The sequence below is a fragment of the Lissotriton vulgaris genome, chromosome 1_1 (genome assembly GCF_964263255.1).
Source record: "Lissotriton vulgaris chromosome 1_1, aLisVul1.2, whole genome shotgun sequence".
Taxonomy (NCBI): Eukaryota; Metazoa; Chordata; class Amphibia; order Caudata; family Salamandridae; genus Lissotriton; species Lissotriton vulgaris.
The window spans coordinates 283,236,162-283,259,086 of record NC_141685.1 but is presented as its reverse complement, the minus strand read 5'-3'; the positions used below and the strand labels follow the sequence as shown (position 1 = coordinate 283,259,086).

General features: G+C 44.8%; 1 protein-coding gene across 6 annotated transcripts in view; it reads left to right on the top strand.

The window, feature by feature from the left end:
- Positions 1-22,925, top strand: part of RNF220 (ring finger protein 220) — a 726,058-nt gene that overhangs the window by 524,480 nt on the left and 178,653 nt on the right. For all 6 annotated transcript variants that reach the window (XM_086952315.1, XM_086952313.1, XM_086952312.1 and 3 more), the window contains one exon: positions 6,485-6,580. In XM_086952315.1, coding sequence (XP_086808441.1) covers positions 6,485-6,580 — 96 coding nt within the window. The remainder of the gene's footprint in view (positions 1-6,484; positions 6,581-22,925) is intronic.

Sequence of the window (22,925 nt, the reverse complement as noted above, 5' to 3'; positions counted from 1 at the left end):
ATGAAACCATATATCTCTGTAAAAGCATCTTCGTCCTCACAATCTCCTGGTTGTGTGCTCACCATGAGACCTCATTGGTGGTGCAAATGAGAGCCTGATGCCAGACTCTGGTGGAAGGAAGAGTGGGGTCGGCTGGGCTGCTAGTGACATTACATTGTTTCCATGAAAGGACTCTTAAAGTGTGGACTTTGATGCAGACTACGACCCATGTGTCAAGAACAGAAGTGCTGTAATCTCGAGCTCTTCCTCACATCAAAGCTCATCTAGGTTTGGTACTCATGACCAGTGCTCAATGTGACAATCGCTCTGTGTCAGATACAGGGGCGCATGAGCTCAGTTAGTAGGGTCTCCAGGTGATGGAATAGGTAAAGATCCAGGACGGCTTGTTGGTGTTTCCTGTGAGCGATAGGATGCAGCCTTGGCGTTATGAGAGTTGATTGACGTGTTGACCTGCAGTCCCTGCAGAGATAGAGGTGAGCGCAGGCCTTGAGATAGCCCTGTTGTATAGTTGTGGACTGATGGGTATAGGCAGAAGGTGTGCTCCTGAATTTGAGATTGAAGGAGTGCTAGCAATGACTTGCCTGCTAAAGTAAACCTTCCATACTCTTCAATCGTGTCAAAGAAAATTTTCACTAAAGAAGTTTGTAGCATTTAAAACTTCTTCTGGTTTTATGGGGAAGGTCAACACGAGATCTGCACATTTTGAGGGGCTGAGAAAGTAGAGAAGGAGACATCTTTGGGTCCAACGGAAGTGAAACTACTGTCCTACCTTCAATGCTGGCATCTATGATAGGAAACAAGATGGTGTAAACGAGCCTGCATCAGCAAGCTGAACAACGAGCCAGGTTCAAAGGCATGAGTTTGATGGCATGCGCTCTTTAATCATGCATTCCCAACATTTCTAGAAACATCATCTATAGGTAATGCCTGTATTGTGCAGCCTGTTGAAGCTGACAATAACTCGACTTCGATCTATGAAGAATCAGCTGTTTTGTTCGTGCATATTCTGGTTGGTACTGAGGAGGCCTTATTTGGACCACTATACCAAGAGATTGCACTGAATGGTTGGATAAAAGGTATCTATCTAGAAAAACAAAACCTAATTAGTCAAACAAAGGGTTTTACTGAAATGGCATAGCCTCAACTGGTCAGATAATAGAATTCACCAAAGCAGACCTGATTGGGTAAGCAGTGGACAGTAATAGTATGCCCCTGGATCCACAAACAGTGAACCTCACTGGTATATTAAAAAATGTTAGTTTGATCAAGGAATAAGGTTTACTGAAAAGTTGAAGGCTAGGTTTATGAACTACCATCATGGCGGTTCCTGTCAATGTAGGAACATTTGGCTGCCGGCTCCATCAGACATAACAGCCAGCCGTCAGACTTTTCCAGAGTTTATTTTATGTTCAAAAACAAGCTTCCAAAGCAGGAGTTTGTTTTTGAAAAATATATACTGATGACCCCCACACCATGGGAGTTCCCTCCCATGATATGAGGGTCATTTTTCTTTTTTTTACTGTCCCAATATACCTGGGGGTGACGACAGTAAAAAATGTTTTAAAGTCATTCGACTGTCCACTCTAAATAAGGTAACTGGTCAGATGGCTTACTCCCCCCCTCCCCCCCCCCTATCTCCCCACCTCCCCACCTCACCCCCACCGTGGCCACTTACTCTGTTCAGGAGACGTTTTGCACTGATTGAGTACATTTTACTCCATCAACATAAAACTTGGAGTCTGCCTGACTCAAAATCGGGTGGGTTGAATATGAGTCTGGCCTTCAGGGTACTCTGTCTCTGTTGCAAAGGAGTACCTATCTGCCAAGGCCCAGATCAGCTCCAGAGGCCCAGCTAATGCAGCCAGTACTGACCCTGCTCCTCGTGTGTACTGCCCACCCCTCACCCTGGCATCGCTCCCACTCACCCTGTGGCACCCTGCTTCTTCAGTTGGGAAATGTGAGACTAACACCCCTGACTAAGCTACGCCCCTGATGATAAATACCAGCTAATGCACACCACAAAGCTGACATAGTGCCTGCTCGTCAATTGTTGGTGCTGGGTGTGGGTACCTCTCGGAGACACAGCCCAGGCATGGAGATAAAAATGAGCAACAAAAGTGATCCTGTCTGCTTTATGGCAACAGCTATAGACACTGAAATGCAACGCAAGGTTCACTCTGACTTCTCATGCTGGCATTTGAGCGAAGACAGACGTGTGTGTCATTCATCTCTGTGCAGGACTCAGCTGCGTGATATGTCAGACCATATGCAGATGCCGAGGTTGTTTATTTCATTTCTGTTAAATGGTTTGGGGAGTTCGTGAACTTTCTGTGCGAACTGTAAAGTACATTTATACCTGGGTAAATGAAATGGCAGTACGCCTTAGCCTCCCTGTTGTTCATGCACAAGACAATTACATTTCTGGAGTTGCCTGATTGCTGGGGTGTGTTTGTGATACCATTGCCCCAATATACAACTAGACAAATGCACATGGACTGCTGGGAGGGAAGAGGGGCGGTAAATCGGAAGAGGCCATCTAAATCATTTTGATAATTTAAATGGAAGGGCCCCTGCCAAAAGAGGTCATCTAGTGGGTACCGGAAGAGCACAGCCCGTGAGATAGCGCCAAATCTGGCAGAACCTACATGGTGCAGGCAGAAACCTTTAGTGATATTATTCAGAGCATCCCTTTTCCTTTGTCCTCTTCCAGGGAGATAGCTTAGACCTTGTCTGCAAAATCACGTGGCCAAAGTGAGCAATTACCTGCGTTTGACTGATGTATGTTTCCATGATCAACATAAAGGAGCAAATAGGAACTACTGGAGAATATCTAAACCCCTCACCACAAAAGAAAATACGTGAAGAAAATAAGTTTGAAAACGTGCACTAGAAACAGTCACAATACACGGGCAGGAGGGGAGTCCGAGCATCTTGGCAGCCACTGTTTAGAGGGAAAAGAAGCCAAGAACAGGATTTTTTCTGGCCACTCCAAGTCTAATCCAATATTATTATGTGAAAAATGGTTGCCCTAGCGAGGAGGACAGTAAATTAAACGTTATGTATTCGTTTTTAGCATGCGGGCCAGGGAGAAACGGTGGGCCCATTTATTCCACATCCCTCGGCAGCGCCAGCCGCTGACCTCTGGTGAAACGCAGGCTAAACTAATCCCAAAGATGTCACTCTTCGGGCTCCTCTACATACGCTTGCAGCTTGCATTAATAAACTGTCTCTTTTTAAATTGTGTGGAACCCCTGCTATTGGCAAGAGCCGCCTAGCATGTTAAGCAAGCCAAGTCACACTCCCCCCTGAACACAGCAAGCATTGGCAAAGCCAGCAGGTCTGGCTTTAATGTGCTTATGCATGTCAACATCGTTTGCCCATGATCTATTGCCTTTGCCAGGGCTTGTGTACAGTTGTACAGGGTACTCTTGTGGGTTTTCTCTGTATTTGTCAGAGTATGCTAGAGAGGGCCTTGTAGGTTATATGATGGATGGTGGGATCGAATGGGAGTGAGGGCCATGATAGGGTGAACGCAGATGTATTTGTACTGCTGGTTGCGAATTCTAAGCAGGAAGAGGGAGGGATGTGCGCTCTGTTGCAGCGAGGGCCGCTGCAAGGTCGGCGCGCCATTGTGCCTAAAGACCTCCCCGGTAGGTTAGGAGGATTTGAGAGAAGTGTCATACAGGTGTGGCCGTGCAGGCCAGAGAAGAGTGGTCTGTCTCCAGTTTCTGCCAGAGCGCTATCATTATTGCTTTCTCTCTGAGTATTTGCTGAGACAGTTGTGCGCTCATGAAAATAGCTTTTGTAGTAAAAAAAATGTTGTACATCCATTCTCATTCTCTACTTCAGAAGCAGCACGTGTATGTACCTGATTCCCTGGAGCACGCTTGGCCTAATCAGGGCATAGGTTGAGTGCAGTGATTGCTGCAGAAGGGGGCAGTGCTTAATGGAAACATTGGCAGCCGAGCCTGGTGGCTTAGTGGACTAATGTGTCCATTGTAGGGACCTGTGTGTGACCTCACGGTCACAGGTTCAAACCCTGGGGGGGTCCACTCAGCCTGTCATCCTTCTGAGTTCGATAAAAGGAGTACCATTGAGATGGGTAACAATAAATATCTGTTATTCAGCACCAAGGTACCCTTCTAGGTGAACATGTGCTTTAGAAATGCACGCTATGTTATGCAACGGAGACGGCTGGCAAGGGGGTGGTGGGCAGTGAGCGGTCCAGGAGGGTGAGGAGCTTCATGTTGACACTGGCTCCAGTGCCGAAGCAGGGCAGGAAGCCCATGGGCAGTGAGCGGTGTGGCAGTCAGAGGGCTTAATGCGGGTCCATCTGTGTCAGCTTGGCAACTAGTGAGTGAGCAGTGAGCCGGTGCAGAGGGGCGCATTTCATGACAGTCACAGAGCTACCTGACTACATCTGCACTCATTACAATGGCAGGTATGCACTGTGCAAATGCTAAGAAAGAGATATACCAACATCACGACAATTAAATACTGCAACACACTAGATAAACAAACTATACTAGCACAGCATGAGCACATGGTGTGAAGTCTCCCTGTCTGTATTAGGCCGCTGGCTCCAAGTTGGGTCCATCATAGGGAAGGGCCCACAGGAAGGTGGGCCCCTTTTCATTGCAAGGGATGAAATGGCCTGATTCTGTGGGTGTTGGGGAAGGGCCCTCAGAGTTTGATGCCAACACCGGCTTCAGCCGTAGACACCAGCAGGAGGGCGACCGTCCTTGAGCAGTATCCCGGAGGAGGCTAAAAAAGCTGCGACCTGACAAGACTTTAGGCCGGCCATATTGGACATTAAACACCTGCATTTGTAAATAGAAAAAGCATTTAGGAGGGTCAAGCTCGCACTCAATAAAAAAACACTTGGTTTCACGTACTGCAATGGAAAAGGCACGGCTTTGTTATAGAATCCATGTATGACTTAAAGGATTGAATGTGGCAAAAAGTTTTAAAAATTTGAATGAATAAATGAAGGATATTTCTACAGCACACAGCTTCTCAACAGAGTGTCCCAGCACTTTTAGGCATTGCTGGAAATCGCTGATATCCTGACATTACTTAAGTATGAATAAGATTGTTTTCAATTCCCTTTAAAATTTTCCTTCCTCCAAGATAGACTTCAGGTAAGCAGGCAGCTGATCCCACATACCTGCTGCTCAAACATACAGGAAGGAAGCGCCTCTCTTCTATTGTCTTTGAAAGCAAGAAACCATGATAAGTCTGGCAATGCTGGAGCGCAGGAGTCTCCCTTGGGCTATATTCCTTTATCCGTTCATTAAGGTACCCAGGCTTGGTGCGTTAGTGTCAATGCCTTATACCTTACCCGATGATGAACTGGCAGCCAGTGGAGTCACTCACGATTGTCTTAAAACCATCCCAATATTCACAATAGCTATACATACACAAAGCGAAAAGTAAAAAATAAGTATTTTATTTATTAAAATTATGTTTGTCTCGCGTGAGACCGTGCATATTTTGCCCCTGTGAGATCTAGTGTTTTTTTTAATCTAAAAAGGGCTTGGAGCCCACCTATTACTTACCATTGGTTGGCTGCCTCCTAACTAACTCTCGTTTCTCTGATTTTCATTCGTCAGGAAGGGCAGCTGGTTTCATTTTGTGGGTCGCTCCAGACAGCTGAGAAGACTTTAGGGGGGCTTTGGTTTCACTTCTTTAGATTCAACACACACACAGGCAGCAGCTTCAAGCAAAGTCACAATCACGTTCCAATAACCATATGCCCCAGCCACAAATTAACAGCCATCCTATTAAGACCTACCAAATATATATGTTTTTGTTTTTCGTTGCTCTTCATGAGGTGAAAAGTGCTGGTGCAAAATGTAAGGAGTAGGTGGCAGCTGCTCCAGCCAAGGTTTCATCCACATCCTTGTTGCTTCCTTGTCACTAAAGTTCTAGTGTATGCGGCTGCTGTGCAACATGGCTGGAAGTAAAGAAAAAAACGTGCTAGGACACGACCCGTGCCAAATCATAAGTGCAGCTCGAGTCTCCAAGAAGGGTGACGTTTACACACAGTAGAGCTCATGTACTAGGTGATGGTAACATGTATGTGAAAGTGAGGTTGGCACAGGTAGAGAATGTACTATGGGGTGTGCTCAGTGTACACCACAAGTCTGACATAGTGCCTGCTCGTCAATTGTTGGTGCTAGGGTGTAGGACTTTTGAAAGGACGTCTGGCACACAGCACAGATAGTCTTGTTCTCTTGCACCACCTCAGCAGACCCTACATCTTCACCACTGTTACTGGGAAATTGATCGTACACATCCACCCCTACCTGCATATCTACTGTTGCCTCTGCACCATCTCCTCTGACAACATCCAATCCACTGACCATATACCATCTCCAGGCACTGACCGTAATATAACATATTTGGTCCAGCACTACCATAAAGACCCTGCACACCTTTGTCTGACCACTTATCCTGGCTTTTTCTCTCTTCTCTCTTGCAGTCGGTTCTGTTATCAGCCTCTATCAAACGTGAAGGGGACTCGCCCACTGCCTCGCCCCGCTCTACAGATGACCTCCATCACTCAGACCGATACCAGGTTGGTGGGTCTGTCTGTTCTTCTACCTGTGTATGAAGGGGATGAGGGATAATACATGGTTTCTAAAACCTGTGAGCAGCTCATTCTCTCTTTGTTTTCACTATGGCTCCAGGGAGGATTTTTTGGCTCATATATTTTTAAAAATAAGAGGGTAAAATAGAGAGTCTTGGTCCTATAATGATTCCATGGATAAGCGTTCGAACGGGATCGGTAAGAGGCTGTACTGCATCTATATTTTCAAGGGGTGCTTGCTGTATAATAAGAACATTTCCCATATCGTTTAGTATTGGCCTTGCTTAAGCTTCTTAAAGCTTGTCAAGTATGACACTAAAGAAGCTCAAACGAGGTTCAATGTACAAATGCGCCTGATTGTCATACATTAAGCTGCTGTCTTAGGAACAGATTCACAAACTGCATCTCATAATACGTACAGTAGTACTACAGCAGTACTACGCATGTACTACAAACCGCAATTCACAAACCTACAGCTGGCCACCGCTACCTCTGCCTCTCCTATCTTTTTTTGCGCTGAGTGGCGGGGATCTAGCTAACATGAGTTATAAATGTAGGAGGGACTAGGGAGAGTGGGTGGAAAAACATTTCTATTTAATGGGACATGTTTAGGTAAATTTAAGTAGGGGCTTGGGAGGGACATGTCAATACAAAACATACTCACACAAGAGTAAGACATTTGAAGTTCTCAAAATCTATACTACTATTATAAAGAGAGAGCACAAACCTTTTGGCAAGGTAAACTCCGGAACCACAGCGCCAATCCACACACCCAATACATTGTTGTAATCCTCAGGGTGTGTAGATGGACATAGGCTATAGAAAAGAAAAATGAAACGTAAATTTAAAAATATAACTTTAAAAAAAAAGTAGTGCCCTGAAAGTAGCGCCACAAAAGAGGGTGGTAATGGACAGAGTATCTGAACCAATCAAACACTCACACCCAGTCAAAAGATCTGGGTTTAATCCAGCCGCTGTCGTCAGTAGGAGTTCCTGCAGAGCGATGATGTGGGGATGGGGAGGGGCAGGGTGGGGGGTAGTAATGTATGGATTACGGAGTTTAACAGGTAAGTAAATATATAAATAAATAAAACAAATTTCGTTGCACGCACTGCATTACCAAATGCGATGCAGTGCGCGCAACAAAATCCGTTTTATTTATTTATATGTTTACTCACCTGTTAAACTCCGTAATCCATACATTACTACCCCCCACCCTGCCCCTCCCCATGTCACCACCCTGCAGGAACTCCTACTGCCGACCGTGGCTGGTTTAATCCATCACCGTTCTTTAGCCCACTCTGCCACCCCAGTTCAGACATGGCTATATGCAAATCAGTCTGACCCTGTGCCTCATTGGAACAGTCCAGCCCGAACTGCCAAGCCATGCCTTCCCTGGACCGGAAACAAGCTTCCGAGGACCGGTTTCTGGCATTCCAGCCGTCTTCAGCTCGACTTGCTTGAATCCAGTGGCAAAGTGAGCAAGGGACTCACGTCTGAGCGTACCCTGCCACACTTATGGCGGTACAAAAGGGGGTGGTAATGGACAGAGCTTCTGAACCAATCAAACACTCACACCCAGTCAAAAGATCTGGGTTTAATCCATCACCGTTCTTTAGCCCACTCTGCCACCAAAGTTCAGACATGGCTATATGCAAATCAGTCTGACCCTGTGCCTCATGGGAACAGTCCAGCCCGAACTGCCAAGCCATGCCTTCCCTGAAAGTAGCGTCAGCTGCGACACTGACGGCCACGACGTAGCGGTGGCCGCAACGTACGTGATGACGAGGAGGAGCGGAGGTGAAGTGAGGAGCTCGGGGAGGAGCGGCGGATCAGGTAAGGCTCTGGGACACCGGACGGGAGGGAGCCGGTGCGGGAGGTTGGCCCGGAACAACTGCGGTAAGGCTCAGGGTCTGGGGGCAGCATTTCAGGCTTGCAAGGAGGAGCGGCGGTGAGGTGAGGAGCTCGGGGAGGAGCGGGGGCTCATGTAAGGCTCTGGGACACAGGACGGGAGGGAGCCAGTGCGGGAGGTTGGGCCGGAACAACTGCGGTAAGGCTCAGGGTCCGGGGGCAGCATTTCAGGCTTGCGTGCACTCCCGCCCCAGCCAGCCACGACATTTTCAGGGACACAGACAATGTTGTGGCGGGCGGGGGCCGGGGCGGGAGTGCACGCAAGCCTGAAATGCTGCCCCTAGCCCCCTTATGCCCCAGGCAACGCTGGGGCGGGCTGCTAGTACACTTCTAAAGCTACGGCAGCCCTAAAGTTGTCAAAACAGACTTAAATCACTCCAGCCATAAAGAAAACATCGGAGGGAGGGAATTAAAATAACACCCTATAGGAACTAATGTTAACTACATGCGTGCGGCGGTTATCTTTGCGCTGTGCGGCTTTTTTCTAAAAGCCGCGTTACATGACGAGCTCAGCTCGTCATCCGCACACAACCACCGTGGCTGATGACGAGCTGAGCTCGTCATCAGCAGCGAAGGGGTTAAACAAATTAAATTAGTTTGACAACACACAAAGGTATAAAAGATACAATTATTGATTCATTTACTTTAAAATATTTAAGAAGACAATTTAATGTAAAAATATATACATAAGTATGTAACTTTTAACCACATACACTAAAATATAAAAAAATACAAATGTTAGTGAGTGTGATTATGTTTTTTAACTATGATCAAAAAATGTATATTTATAAATTAAATTAAAATATTTACATTATTGTATTATTTAATACTGACCTAATTTGATGAGTTAATGTGCTGTACAATATTATTTTATTATTTCCAAGTTAATTATAAATATTTTAAATGATTTTACATTGACATTATACATTAAATATTGTATTGTTGTTTAATAAAACAAGAAACTTTAATAGATTTCCCCAAACTTTTCCAAAGGGAGAGTTCAACCTTAAAGGCCACATGTAAGTACTAGAGAGCTATATGAAAACGAAGAACCAAACTATGGAAAACGGAAAGAAGCAAAAGTGAATCTGAAGATTTTTTATTCTGAGTCACAATGAACAAAATCCATCAAATATCAGAAAGAGTTTTTTTGTTCCTACTGATTTCAGTGTTGTAGACAGTGGGTTAAAAAGAGGTAGCGAGTTTGGCTTCGGTTTGCTTGAAGGGTGAATGAGAGCCGGGCCTATCGGGGGTGGGTAAGGGCCATGATTCTTCTATTTTAGTTTTGTGATGGAATTCGGGTAGTGCTTTCAGTTTTGTGCGAGGTTAGCGTTAGCGCTTGGCTTTTGTGAGTGTTTGGGCTGTTGTTAGGGAGATCCTTCATTCTGATATACTGCATCATGGTTTATTTTTAATTGTTAATACACTGCAAAATGAACTGCACATAGTTCCATCTATTAGCTGCAGCAACCAAGTTCATAACAACAAAAACATTTTTTCCAAGTCTGGGAAATGTAATTGCAGCAATGACCTTTCTAAGCGCTACCTCAAAGCAAGGCAAAGCTAACAAAGAGTACTTCTTTCGTACTCATTAGGCACTGGAACAGATCAGTTGCACAAGTCATTGGCTCTGTGAAAGTTGCAGATCGGACAATTTCAGACATAATCATTGTAAGGTCAACTCAAGCCAGTCTTCTTTCCAAATGGACCATTTAGTAAGTGTGCGTTTGATCGGTAAACCTCCTCGGGAAAATCCTTCTGGATCTGGGTCGCAATGCTCCTTTGGTGTATTTTCTGTCTGACTTACACAGGAATTTGGAGGCCAGGATTAAGGTGAATAATCTCTGGCTTTCAGCTTGGAGCATGGAGTCCATCTGGGTTGTGTTATGGTCCCAAGTTTATTCTCTTTTTATATCAATAATTTGAAGAATCTTTGGGTTCAGAGTGCCCCGGATGTTCCCAGACTGATTCCATCTTCCCTTTATGCGAATGATGCAGTCTTGCTGGCACGTACTCCCAGGAGCCTGGGGTGCCTAATGGATGCATTCTCAGACTTTATGACTGACCTAGATCGGGAGACTAATTCTTCACAATCTCGAAATATGGTGTGTGGGTCACGCACCTCCACCCAAATAAACTTGAGAACTATTAGTATCCATGTCAATCGCCTACAGAGGGTTTACAACGTCCCTTATTTAGAGGTAGTTTATGGCTCTTCATACTTGTGGAGCAGAAACCTTTCAATCCGCAGCCAAAAAAGTAGGCAGGCGGTGGAGGCTCTTTTTAACATCCCATCGGCAATTGGCTGCAGACCTGTTGTTTCCATGTCTGAAATGTCTAAGCAGCAATTGGCTGCCAGTGGCGGCCTAAGGAGTGGAAGACAGGGGCCACTCGAACACTGGCATTTTGCAACTGGAGGAGAAATGCGGTCTTCGCCACCTCCTGTGTCCCCTCCCTCTAGTTCCAGCTATGTATGCCACGAGGAATTGGGCATCCCGTATCTGGAGGATTTTTATTAAATGGGCTCCTCTTTCACTGTGGTCTTGATGTGGCAGAATCCCCAAGCTGGCCTTAATCGCTCCATTATTAGCGACTGTCTACAATGTGACAAGGGCCTTCAAATACCCTGGCTCTCATGTGTTAAAGGAGCTTTACAAGATTTAGGGCTGTTTCAGATCTTTCTTAATCCTACGGGGATAAGTAAACAAGGCAGTTCCATGTACAAATCAGCTTTCTTGGCTAAAAGGGGCAACAAAAGAAAGCAGGAGGCATTGATTAAACATTCAAGAAGGGAGTATACGATGCTTCATATGTCACCTGGCCTGGAATATAATTTGACTAGAGTAGCAGGGCAGTGCGATAAGGTCTTGCCGACACAACACGTATTAGATTGGGGGTTGTATGCTCTCAGTTGTGTTTTCCTATGGGCCAGTATGACAAGGCCTCCATCTGCATTAGCCCTTATGACGGGCAGTCGACCCAATCCTTGTTGCACTTGGTCTTTTTAGTGGTTTTTATCTTATTTATTCAAAACGCTTTTTAAATCCATTGTTGAGGTAGCATCATTTCATGGAACGTAGACCTGCTCTCTGTTTTGTACAACTCTTAAATGAGGATGGAGTTTGCTGTGCTGTAGTGTCCTTTTTTTAAACCTGCCTTAGATATGGACGTTTTATGCTTTTTAAAAATTTGTCTCAAACGTGCTTGCTATTATGTACCGTATTGTATTTGCTCTTGGTGCTTATGCACACCCTTATACTCTGCTGTGAAAAGCTGTGGTCTCATGTTGTTTTTAATATACATGGTGAAAACGTGTTTTGTGCAGTATGTATTGCCTGCACGCGCACTTTATGATTATACTTATAATTAAATAAAGTAACTTGACTTGACAGTAAGTGTGCATCTTGCTATTGTCAGAATATCAGCCGAAGAGCGCAACAACAGTTTAACCAAAGAAACAGAAGTATGCTTCAGACATAACACATCCTGTGGCAGCCTGTCCCGGATAAGCACAGCCTGCCCATCACCCTGTCATTTGAGGCGGGTCAGCACAGTTTGATCCGAGAGCCATTACCGCCAAATATGTAGGTGCAGCATTCAAGCTCTGACACCTATGAAATTGCAAACCACTCAAAGCAGAGCAAAACAGAGCGGTTCCCTACCGCGAAGCGTAGTAAATGACTGTCCAAGGGACAGCATACAGTGCTTGGTCGGCCAGACCTGCACGTAATCAAGCTGTGGACAAAGCTATCACTCCAAATACTCTCTCTGTGTAGACAAATACAAACTCAATACTTTGAGACTAGATTGCCCCCGTTCAAGTAAAAAACAACCTTTCACCAAAATGTATGACGTATGTATGGTAAGGCTTTACATTTAGAATGTGGGGCAGGGAGAAAGCGGCAAATGCATAAACCCAGCAAATCTGATATAGATTATTCACTGCAGATTCCTTACTTTAGAATTATCCCCAGTCGTCAGTCTAGATCCGGAAACTTTTTTCTGAGCAGTATCCCTGCATGCCAGTAGAAGGCATTGTTCGTCTTCACGTGGCATCGGCGGCAGCGTCCATGCCGGAAGTTACGTGGGTGATGCCTATATAGGTTCCACCTCAGAGCTTTGACGTCAGCTCGATCCTGAGATTGGAGCCCAAAATCCTCACCGGACTTGAAGTCGTTGGGCCATGCGGGTAAGTTCCACAAGAAAAAGAAGAACAAGAAGTCGGAGAAGTCTTAAACTTCGCCTCGCCATCTTCAGACAAGATGAGGAAGGCTTGTCATTGGAGGCTGGCCTCCACGGTTGATCCTGCGGGGGGGCTGGCTCTGTGCGTCCCCTAGATTCCGGGAGCCAGAGCGACCCCCACTCAACGGAGTTTTTGAGGCCATGCGCCTAATATTTGAGCTGACTTGGGGCCCCGTGGGTTCAGAAATAACTCCCACTGGTTCCCTGAGACTGGTTCCGCCCTCTGCACCAGTCGGGCCCCTTGGACCAACACATGAATTCGGACCTGGGCAGATCAGATCATCTCAACCTTCCCTGGTGCAGGTCCGGATGCCGGCCCGCAGACGCCCTCTGGTGAAGCCATGTCCATTCTAATTCCTAACTCTGACACAAAGCCGGAGGGGTGTCGTTGGACACCGGCTCTGGCACAGGCTAGATCTATGCCTTTCAGGCGATATGCTGAGGCCTATTCCTATGGACTAGGGCTCGGGGAGGATTGGGAGGGGTCACTGGTACCTGAAGAATACCAGCCTTTAGATCCCAACATGGACTGGTAGAGGACTGGACACTTCACTAGATGCTGGCATGCTTTCTCCCGTCACTATGGCTAAGGAGAAGGGAGTGTCGTTTGCTATGGTGGTGCAAAGGGTGGCCGAGGTCTTGGACTTTGGCCTGCCCTGAGAGGCATTCACAACGAACGTCTTGACAGAGGTGCTTCAGCCAGGAGTGACCTCCTCAGAGCCGCTTGTCCCATTAATGAAGCCCTTCAGACATCCTTAGGACTTAGTCCAAGTCCCGCACAGGGGCTCCTGTGAACAGGACGATTGCTTTCCCCCACTGCCATGCCCGAGTGGACCCCAAATCCCTCAACCAAACCCCTACCATAGAGAGCTTGGTGGTCCAAGCCTCTACTTCCTGTGTAAATCCTGGTACATTCTCTATCGCCCACAGGATACGGAATCCAAAAGAGTGGCAACCTTAGGCAAGAAAATATTTTCTTCCACCAGTCTGGCAAAGCGTTCCGTGAACATTGCGTGCCTTTTTGGGCCATTACTCCTATGCTCTATGGGGTTCAGTTGAGCAGCTGTTGCCCATTGTTCTGGAGGAGGCACAGAACATACTTTCCCAAGCTGTTGCTGATGGCAGAGATGCAGATATAGAATGTTGGCATAATCCAATCTGGATCCGATGAGAGCCTGCACAGTTATTCTCCGATGCTCCTCAGACAGCAGAGGGAAAAACTTTCGGAGCATCCTGAGAATCCCGAAGCAAGTCCCAGTCAAGGTTGCCACCTGGGATTTGAGCGAAAGCCCGTTGTCAATTTTAATTCCCAGGTTCTTGGCCCATTTAGAAGACTGGGCTGGAGGGAACTTGTCAGCAGGCCACCAACCATGCCAGTCCAGTTCCACAGGGCATCCAAAGAAAAGTATCTCGGATTTATCCGAGTTACACTTGAGGCTGTTCAGATGAAACCAATTAAAAACAGCCCCAAGGCACTCACGGATACTTTTGCCATCGAATTCTTCGCTCTTGCAGCAGGTGAAAAGGAGCTGGGTGTCGTCAGCATAAGAGACGATCCGGGCCCCGTAGGACTCCACCAAATCCGCCAGAGGGGTCATGAGGATGTTAAATAAAGTAGGGCTCAAAACTGGATGTGCTGGAACATCAGGGCAAATTCCTGGTGGTTCAATTCCTTGCAAGCTCCCTGAACGCCAGGGTGGACAAACTCAGCTGAAGATTCCTAGCAGAAGTGGTGTCTCCATCTGGAGGTGGTGCAAGGTCTCTTTCAGCATTGGGGAGAGCCTTTGTTAGATCGGTTCACCACTGCCGTGAACGTGCAATGTCAGCAGTTCTGCGTGCTGGAATTTTCAAGGCAGCTCTAGCTTAGAGACAATTTTCGTCTCGGGCAGATCTCAGGCCTCCTGTACGCCTTTCCACCCCTACCACTTCTGCCCAGAGTTCTCAAGAAACTCAGGAAAAGCCGGGCCCAAGTCATCCTTCTGGCTCCGGACAGTTCTCTGAGGGTTTGGTATCCAGAGCTGTTGAGCATTGCCATCGGTCCTCCGATCAGGCTTCCCCTTCAAGAGGATCTACTGTCACAGCAGCAGGTGAGGGTTCTCCACCCGAACCTGTCAACAGTCCCCCTACATGCGTTGAGATTGAGCACCGACAGTTGATAGCTTTTGACCTTTCTCCCAAAGTCCTTGATTTTATTTTGGCAGCCAGCCATCCCTCCACCAAAACAGTATACGCCTGCTGTTGGAGCAAGTTTGTGGCATCGTCTGCTGAGAAACAGGTTGATCCTATTTCTGCTCCCCTCTCTCAGGTCCTTCTTTTTATCCTTCCCCTTATTCAGAAGGGTTGCGCTCTGAGCCCCTTAAAGTGCGACCTTGCAGCTAGCTCAGCCTTTCTGTGTTTGTCAGACCAGCCATCCCTCTCCAAATCCCCTATTATACATAGGTTCTTGAAAGGTTTGCAACATATGTTTCCTCCTTTACCCTTCATCATGCCTCAGAGGAACCTTAATCTAATTCTGACGTTCTTGATGTGCACTCTCTTTGAGCCCTTGCACAACTGTCCTCTCAGGCTCCCTTCCATCAAGACAGCCTGCCTGGTGTCAATAACAACTGCCCAGAGGGTCACTGACCTTCAGGTTTTGTCATTTAAGCCTCCATACCTGAACATCTACCCAGACACGCTGGTTCTTTGCACTAGAGCTTTGTTTCTGTAGCAAGGGGTTACTCCTTTTCCAGTAGGCCAGTCTATCACCCTACCTTCTTTTTAAGCTCCGCCACAAGGCTCTAAAGGAGAGGAGTGACTTCACTGACTGGACCCAAAAAGAGCATTGTCATTCTACCATGACCACACAAGAGAGTTCTGAGTGGATAATCAGCTCTTTGTGGAGTATGTCAGAGCGCAGAAGGGAAGAGCCATACAGAAGTGGATCATCTCCCGTTGGATCATGCTTTACATTAAGATCTTCTACACATTGGCCAAGAAGCAACCACCTGAGGGTTTGCTTGCTCATTCCAACAGAGCTAATAGGTGCAACCACTGCATTAGCATGCAGAGTTTTGGGCCTGGATACCTACCAGGCAGCAATGTGGGCTTCTCTGCACAAATTCAAATAGTACAGCTGCCTGGACAGTCACGTCCATCAGGACGGGCACTTTGCTCATTTGGTCCTGTAGGACTATCTAGTGGGAATCAGTTTCGCAAACCCACCTCTGGCCTGTATTGCTTGGGGATCTATTTTAAGGTAAGGAATCTGCTGCTAGAAGTCTCTTTCTGATGAACAGTAACTTACCTTCGGCAACAGCTTATCTGGTATAGACTCTACCTAGTCACAGATTCCTTACCAACCCCCCCATTTTCCCTGATTTGCGAACGGATTTCTAGGGACAGGACTGTTCCTTATTGAGGGCCTGGTCAGTGTTCTTCGTGGCTCCAAGCTTCTGGCGTGGAATGCAGTTGGGGTGGTGCCTATATATGCGTGGTGCCTATAGAGGCACCACGCATGTCACTTGGAGCCTAATGAACTTGGAGCCTAATGACACCACCTACTGGCGTGCAGGGGTACTACTCACGAAAAGGTTTCTGGATCCAGTCTGACACCTGGGGATAATTCTAAAGTAGGAGTCTACGGCTAGAGATCTACCAGATAAGGCTTTACCGAAGGTAAGTAACTTGTTCTTCAACAAGACATATCTTCCTAACAAAAAACAACACAAATCTTCTGTTTGAACCGAAGATTGCAAAGGAAAGTTGGACTGTACTACTGAAAATGGACACCAACAATATTGTGCCATCCTAATATCGAGGACAGAATAACAAGGTACAAAATATCGAAAGGTAAGAGCATATAGGGAAGTAGAGATTTACTATTCCTAACTCTACATCTACAGTCCTTGAAGATATATGTACTGTGTAGGTACATATATGTGGAGTTAGGTACAGAAAATCTAAACTTACCTGTCAATATTTTATTTTCGATATTCTATCCTTGATACTCTGCCCCATCGATGTTGTTGATTTGATATTCAGGGGGCACATCGAAAGGTATGACATTTTATATTTATATATGGAAATTCTAGCGGTTCAGTGAGGCTACATTTAAAAATAGCTGTCAAGATGTGCTCGAAGTACTAGGCGGGGTACGTTTCCTTTTTTTTTTTTAAATATGTCTGTTGGCTATTCTTTCTTGAAATGTATGCTGGAAAGGTTGTAGCTATGAGAATAGCAGCAGCCCACATCCCTCCTAGGGAGGCAGTTTAACCTGGAGTGATATTCACAATGCAGTGTTTGATACCCTCTTGCAACTTGCACTCACCACTTTGCCCCTGTAACACACGGTTTGCTTCCTCTCACATGTTTTTTACCTTGGATACTATCACAAGTGCCACCTTCGCCTACGTAACGTGTGTTCTTGTGCTTGAGTGTCTAGCATATATTGCAGTATTATACCTCAAATTATACTTTATTTTCTCTTGTAGCCTGCACACTTGTCACTTTTTCCTCCTGTGCACTTTTTACTACCTCATGTATTTTTGGTAGCTCACATTTTCACTACCTCATGTATTTTGTTTGCTCAGAAGTGTCACTATTACCTTGTCTACCTCATGTATTTTTGGTTGCTCACAATTTTCACTACCTCATGTATTTTTGTTTGCTCACAATGATCACTTTACCGTATGTAACGTAACGTATGCTTTTGCAATCTGCTGTTCATGTAATGTTCTCAGTTTGTATCATTTCTGTTCCTATTGTAAAGCGCTCTGACGCCTTTGGGTAAAGTCCGCGCTATATAAAACTGCATAAATAAATAAATAAAATAAATAAATTTGATTTGTCTTTAAAACAAGGTATTTGGGAATACCTATGAGCGCATATTTCCCACTTATTACTGATGAAGGCAAATTAAAAAGCAACATCCTCTGGCTGTTTCCTGTGCTTTTTTAATGTGAAATGCGCAAACTGAAAATTACTTCTGGAAGACAGCACATCCGAGAGTCACGCCTGATGGCGCTTCCATATTTATAGCTTGTGTTTACCTGTCTATTAAAATTGGGAGTGCTTAGAAACCATCTATCCATCAGTAGAACTTGCTATATAAAGCCAGTCATTTACTTTTCTTGAACTAGGGAGTTGCGCATTAAACATGACCTCTGCCACATTTCTGAGCTTACCTATAAGCAATCAGACAAATTCTTGGATTGGCAGACTTCGCACGACTATAGAGCTCACAAGGGAAGTACTGCTAGACTCCAGTAGCTAGAATTGATCAGTATGGGCAAAGATACCAGAGTGAGCAGTGTGGCTTCAATGCCAGGCCTTCTGGACACACGGGAAAACAGCATTTCCTGAATTAAGAAGAACACCGCAGGTGATGTTATGAAAGCTTTCAGAGCGATTCTGAAAAATCAGACCCTCTGTTCACACTTGGAATTCGCACTTAAACCCTCCCACCCCAAATCAGAAGCATAACTTTATTCCAATCTCTTTTCAGTTACGGAGAGGCTAACATGGTTTAGTTGATATGAGTTGACAAGAGTAAAGGAGCTGATCTAAGCACCAGTAAAATATATGGTATTCAGCTGTAGACTAGACATGTATCTATTCTTCTTTTATTACATATGTTGATTCTTTATTCTGTCTTATTTCATCCATCTGTTCATGCATCTTTCCTTCTTCCTGTCTTTTTTCCATCTGCCCATTTTTAAATTCCTTCTTTATTTATCAATTCTACCGTCGTCCATATTTCCTTCTTTTCTTCCTTCTCACCACCCATCCGTCTCTCTATCTATCTCTCCACACACCCTCTCTCTCCATCCCTTCTTTGTGTGCTCTCTTGTTTTATGGGTTCCCCACTCCTGACCCCAAAGCTCCATCAGTGATATTTATGAGCTTCAATTAAGTGACACTGGTCTCGATGAAAGAGTAGTAGACGTCAAGTAAATGTTTGACACTATACAAAACTCCCCAGTGGCATCCACTCATCCATAAGCTGCTAAAGTGGGCCTTGATGGCCACCTTGGATTAAGGAGCGCATTCCTGCTCCTGAATTGCACCACGAGGCCTGCAGGAACAAAGACACATGCACAGAAAGTTGATCAAGAGTGAGACAGAAGAAGGAATAAACAGAGTCACGAGAGAGAGTGGCCATCTTCACCCTTCCATGATATAACGTTCGCTTTAAATAACGAGGATACATTAAAACCATTAAACTGTATGTTATCCTAACAAGACGCCCTCTTTCTCGGGTTCACTCTTTCACAATCCCAATGTTCACCTTCCTCACGTTCTTGTATTTAAGCTGGGTCACTCTGAAGTCTCCAGAGGGTTAAACATAGATCGGAGACAGTCCCGAGAGGGGAGGATAAGAGGCTTGGAAACCTCAGCATGTAGACTCTGGCATACAGCTTGGATGTTATACAGGTTATTGACACCCAAAAGGGAAAAGACTTAGTGCATGTCTCAGCTGAAGAGTCTTCCGAGAACTAGAAGCCACAATATTAGACTAAAGGGGGCACCAAAAGAGTATGTTAAGAGAATGGAACCAGCCCTTGGCTGCCATCAACCTAATATGTTCAAAGATCAGCCCAGTATAAACTACAAAGAATAAGACATAATGGGCTATAGCCATCTACAGCAGCCGTAGCTCAAGTCCGCAAGCCTTCAGTCTCAGTGGAACCTCCTGGTTAAACACAGACTACATCAAATACAAACAATATTAAGAGCAGATCCAGCAGGAGTTATTTGAAGATAGAAGAACTCCTTGTGGGAGGCAGTAACGTGAATTCTGTAAATGAACTGCTCTCTGAACATCATTTGTGCAGCACGCACGAGCATCGGCATATATTGCGTTCAACATGCTCCCTACGAGCTTTGGTTGTAGTGCTCTGCGGGCCCTTGTAAATCATCAGAATGCGCATGTTATCCGTTCTTCACCAGCAGTGCAGGTGATCAACCTCAGGCTCTGCGTGGGAGAGAGCAGACGTTACCGGCTGTGGAGCTCCATGAATAGGAAGAGTCTGCTTTGGACACCCTTGCTCTTTTGGACGCCATGTCTGTGTCTACAGAGATGGGGAGCTTTACAACCAGTGTCATACATAAATATTGACTGAACCTAAAACAACTAGAATTTCACTAGAATACCACTATGCACTTCACAAGGATCATGATAAGAAGTGGATTTTGTAATGTGCGGTCTGGTTATTTTGAATACTGCTTTAAGTTTTTATGAATTATATGTTTTGTAACACAATGGTTAAGGAAAAGTCTCAAATAAGCATATATATTTGTTTTACCTTGCAAATAACAGCACTTAAGAACCCACAGGCCCAAGCACATTGAGTTTGCTGGTTTCCACGCCTTTTCATAAACAGTAGATTCTGAACAGTCTCCAGGTCTAGCATTATTTCAACTGCTGTTTAATTCCCCTCTGTCTGTCCCATGCATTCACCATCTACTCTGTAAAGGATTTTATTGTGTTAATCCAAACTTTTATCTGACGATTCTGTCTGGACAATGCTCATCTCCTCTTCCGTATTTATACCCACAGGATATTCTGCTGTTCCAATTACTTCCCCACTATTCATCCTCACTTATAAACAGTCGGATGTAACTCCTTGTATTTCTATCCATGCGATCACGTATGCTAATCTTGAACTGCCTTGATCGCTCGCTTCTGCGCTTCTTTTATTTTTGTATGCTCTTGGCGAAGCAGTGCCAATCACTGGCGCAACCCTCTCGGTGAAGCATCATCTGCTCTTCAGCTGCTGTTTGTGATCGATTGTAATGAGACAAAAACTCCTATAGTCAAATGGTACGTTTTCTCTCTGATCCTGTGCATGCAGAGTCAGGTATATTTTTAAACAACTTAATCAAACGTGAGTGCAATTATTCAATCACTACTCATACTTTATATCACTCTATCTTTGTTCAGTCTTAATACAGTTACGGTAACATATGAAAGGCCTTTCATGGTAAATAAAGCTTCCAAGATTGTGGCTTGTATTCATATTGTAAACAATAGGACAATGAACCAAATATTGTGTATCTTTGTGAAAACAAAACTGTGAGGCACCTACACAACATGGGCAAGAGAATGTGGCCTAACGACTTGAGCGGTCGACCTTGGAGCTGGGGAACAAGGTTTGAGTTTGGCAGGGATGCTAAACATCCTGTGATTCTGGGCAAATCACTTAATATCCCCATGCATAACAAAATGAAGGTGTCAGTCTGCAACACAACTGGGGCTCATGTAAAGCGCTCTGATACCTTCGGGTCGAGTTCAAGCTATATAAAACTCCTCACCCCAAAAAAATAAAAAAAATGCAAATAGTTGGAAGATTTCACTGCTGTAGTTAACCTGCCTTTCAAAGAAGCAGTAAGGCATTCGTAAAGACTTCAGCTCCAGGCACGGACATCGAAGAAGAACAAACTGTGTCCTTACAGCAATTGATAGAGGAAATACTAAAGATAGCAGAGCACAATTCGACTCTGCCGTATTTTGGATTTTCTGAAGTCATTGAAGGTATATTCATAGGGAGAACTACACCAAACACAATCACAATCGGTTTAGAGATAGCCAGAGACCTAACAAGAGCAGTCACATTTCTCTGATAGAGAGCACATCTCATTTGAAATAGATTTTAAAAAAACTATCTGCTTTACTGTACGGATCTGGGAATTCATAACTACTCGTGTTACTGCATTGTCAATAACATGCTTAATCCTGTAGTAACTTTTCATTATAGGTATTATAGGAACCCTTTGCACACATGGCATCAGTTTTATTGCCAAATCCCAAGAACTAGGGGCAACCATTGCAAAAGTGTGTAGTCATTTGGTTGAGAAGTCCTAGGAGGCTTTGTCAGGCGATCTTGACATAATGAAGGGATTGGTGATCTTCCATGTACTTGATGAGTAACATAACCGTATCGGACCAACTCTAGTCACCCTTCTTCAGATTGAACGTCCCTGGTTTGACCCTTTATGCAGGACATCCTTGAGCAGAAAGCTTTTTAGATGTCATATAATATTTAATTTACCCGAGGCTAGTGTGATACTATTGTGGATTTCCCTTCTTCCTTCCCTGGTGTGAACCCATACATTAGTCATTGTTTATATTTGAAGATGTTCCAAGATGTATGACTGATGAATGCATGGTGTTTGTTTTTACCCATGGTTTCAAGAGGCTTTTCGGTGTAAACATCATAAAAGGGGTTCAGTATGCTACAGATCATTAAGCACTGTGGGTGGGACTTGTGCAATAGTTACCCAGAGGCCCCAGGATGTCTACACTCTATAAGAGTATGATGTTGTAGGTTTATATATGTGTGCAGGTCTCCTCTTGGAGGGAAACTGGAGGCAGCCTGCTTGTCGGGTTATACAACACCTCTTCTATCTAAATTCTAGACGATGTAAGTACTCAATTAGAGAAAAAGAAGAGTGCATTTTCCAATACCTCTAAACTCCAGATAAAGAGAGGCATCCTTTTTCATAGAACATGATATGTCATGGCATTGGGTTTCAAATAAATAGCTAGTGGTCACAAGAAAACTGTTTGAGGCTAATTCGGTAGAAATATAGAAAACCCATTTTTGAAAAAGAAAGCATAGAAAAAGTAAGTTACATGTACCTTGAAAATGTTTTTGGGCTCTAAAAATCCATAGTTCTGCAGAGATAGCATTCGAAACAATTACATCAAATGCATACACATTCTAGATGTTTACTTGTTTTTACTAAATATCCAGGTCCCTACCCCTATCAATGTTGATTTTAATGCTGCCCTCAGAGGAAGACCCTTTGAGATGTTGTGGTTTTAGACGTGGGTCAAGCATTTTGAAGTATTGCGAACACATTGTTAAATATTTTTATACGCAGTAAAACATTTTTTTACACATTGTCATATGTTGTTCCTGCTTATTAAAAACAACATTTAATAATGACCAGGCACTGACAGTTAAGACTGCCACAGTTTGGCATGATGTCAATGATTCTATGTGTGACTTTGCTTTCTGATGACTACGCTGAACCTTCTACCTCTCTTGTGGTGGACGCTGGAAATAGACAGAGAAAATCCATAGGCCGAAGTCAGACTGTCTACAATCCCAGTCAAAAGTATGGCTATCCCCAATTCCTTCATCAGTAGTGGTCTTGCCACTGTGCTGTAGATACTGCCTAATCATTGAAAGAG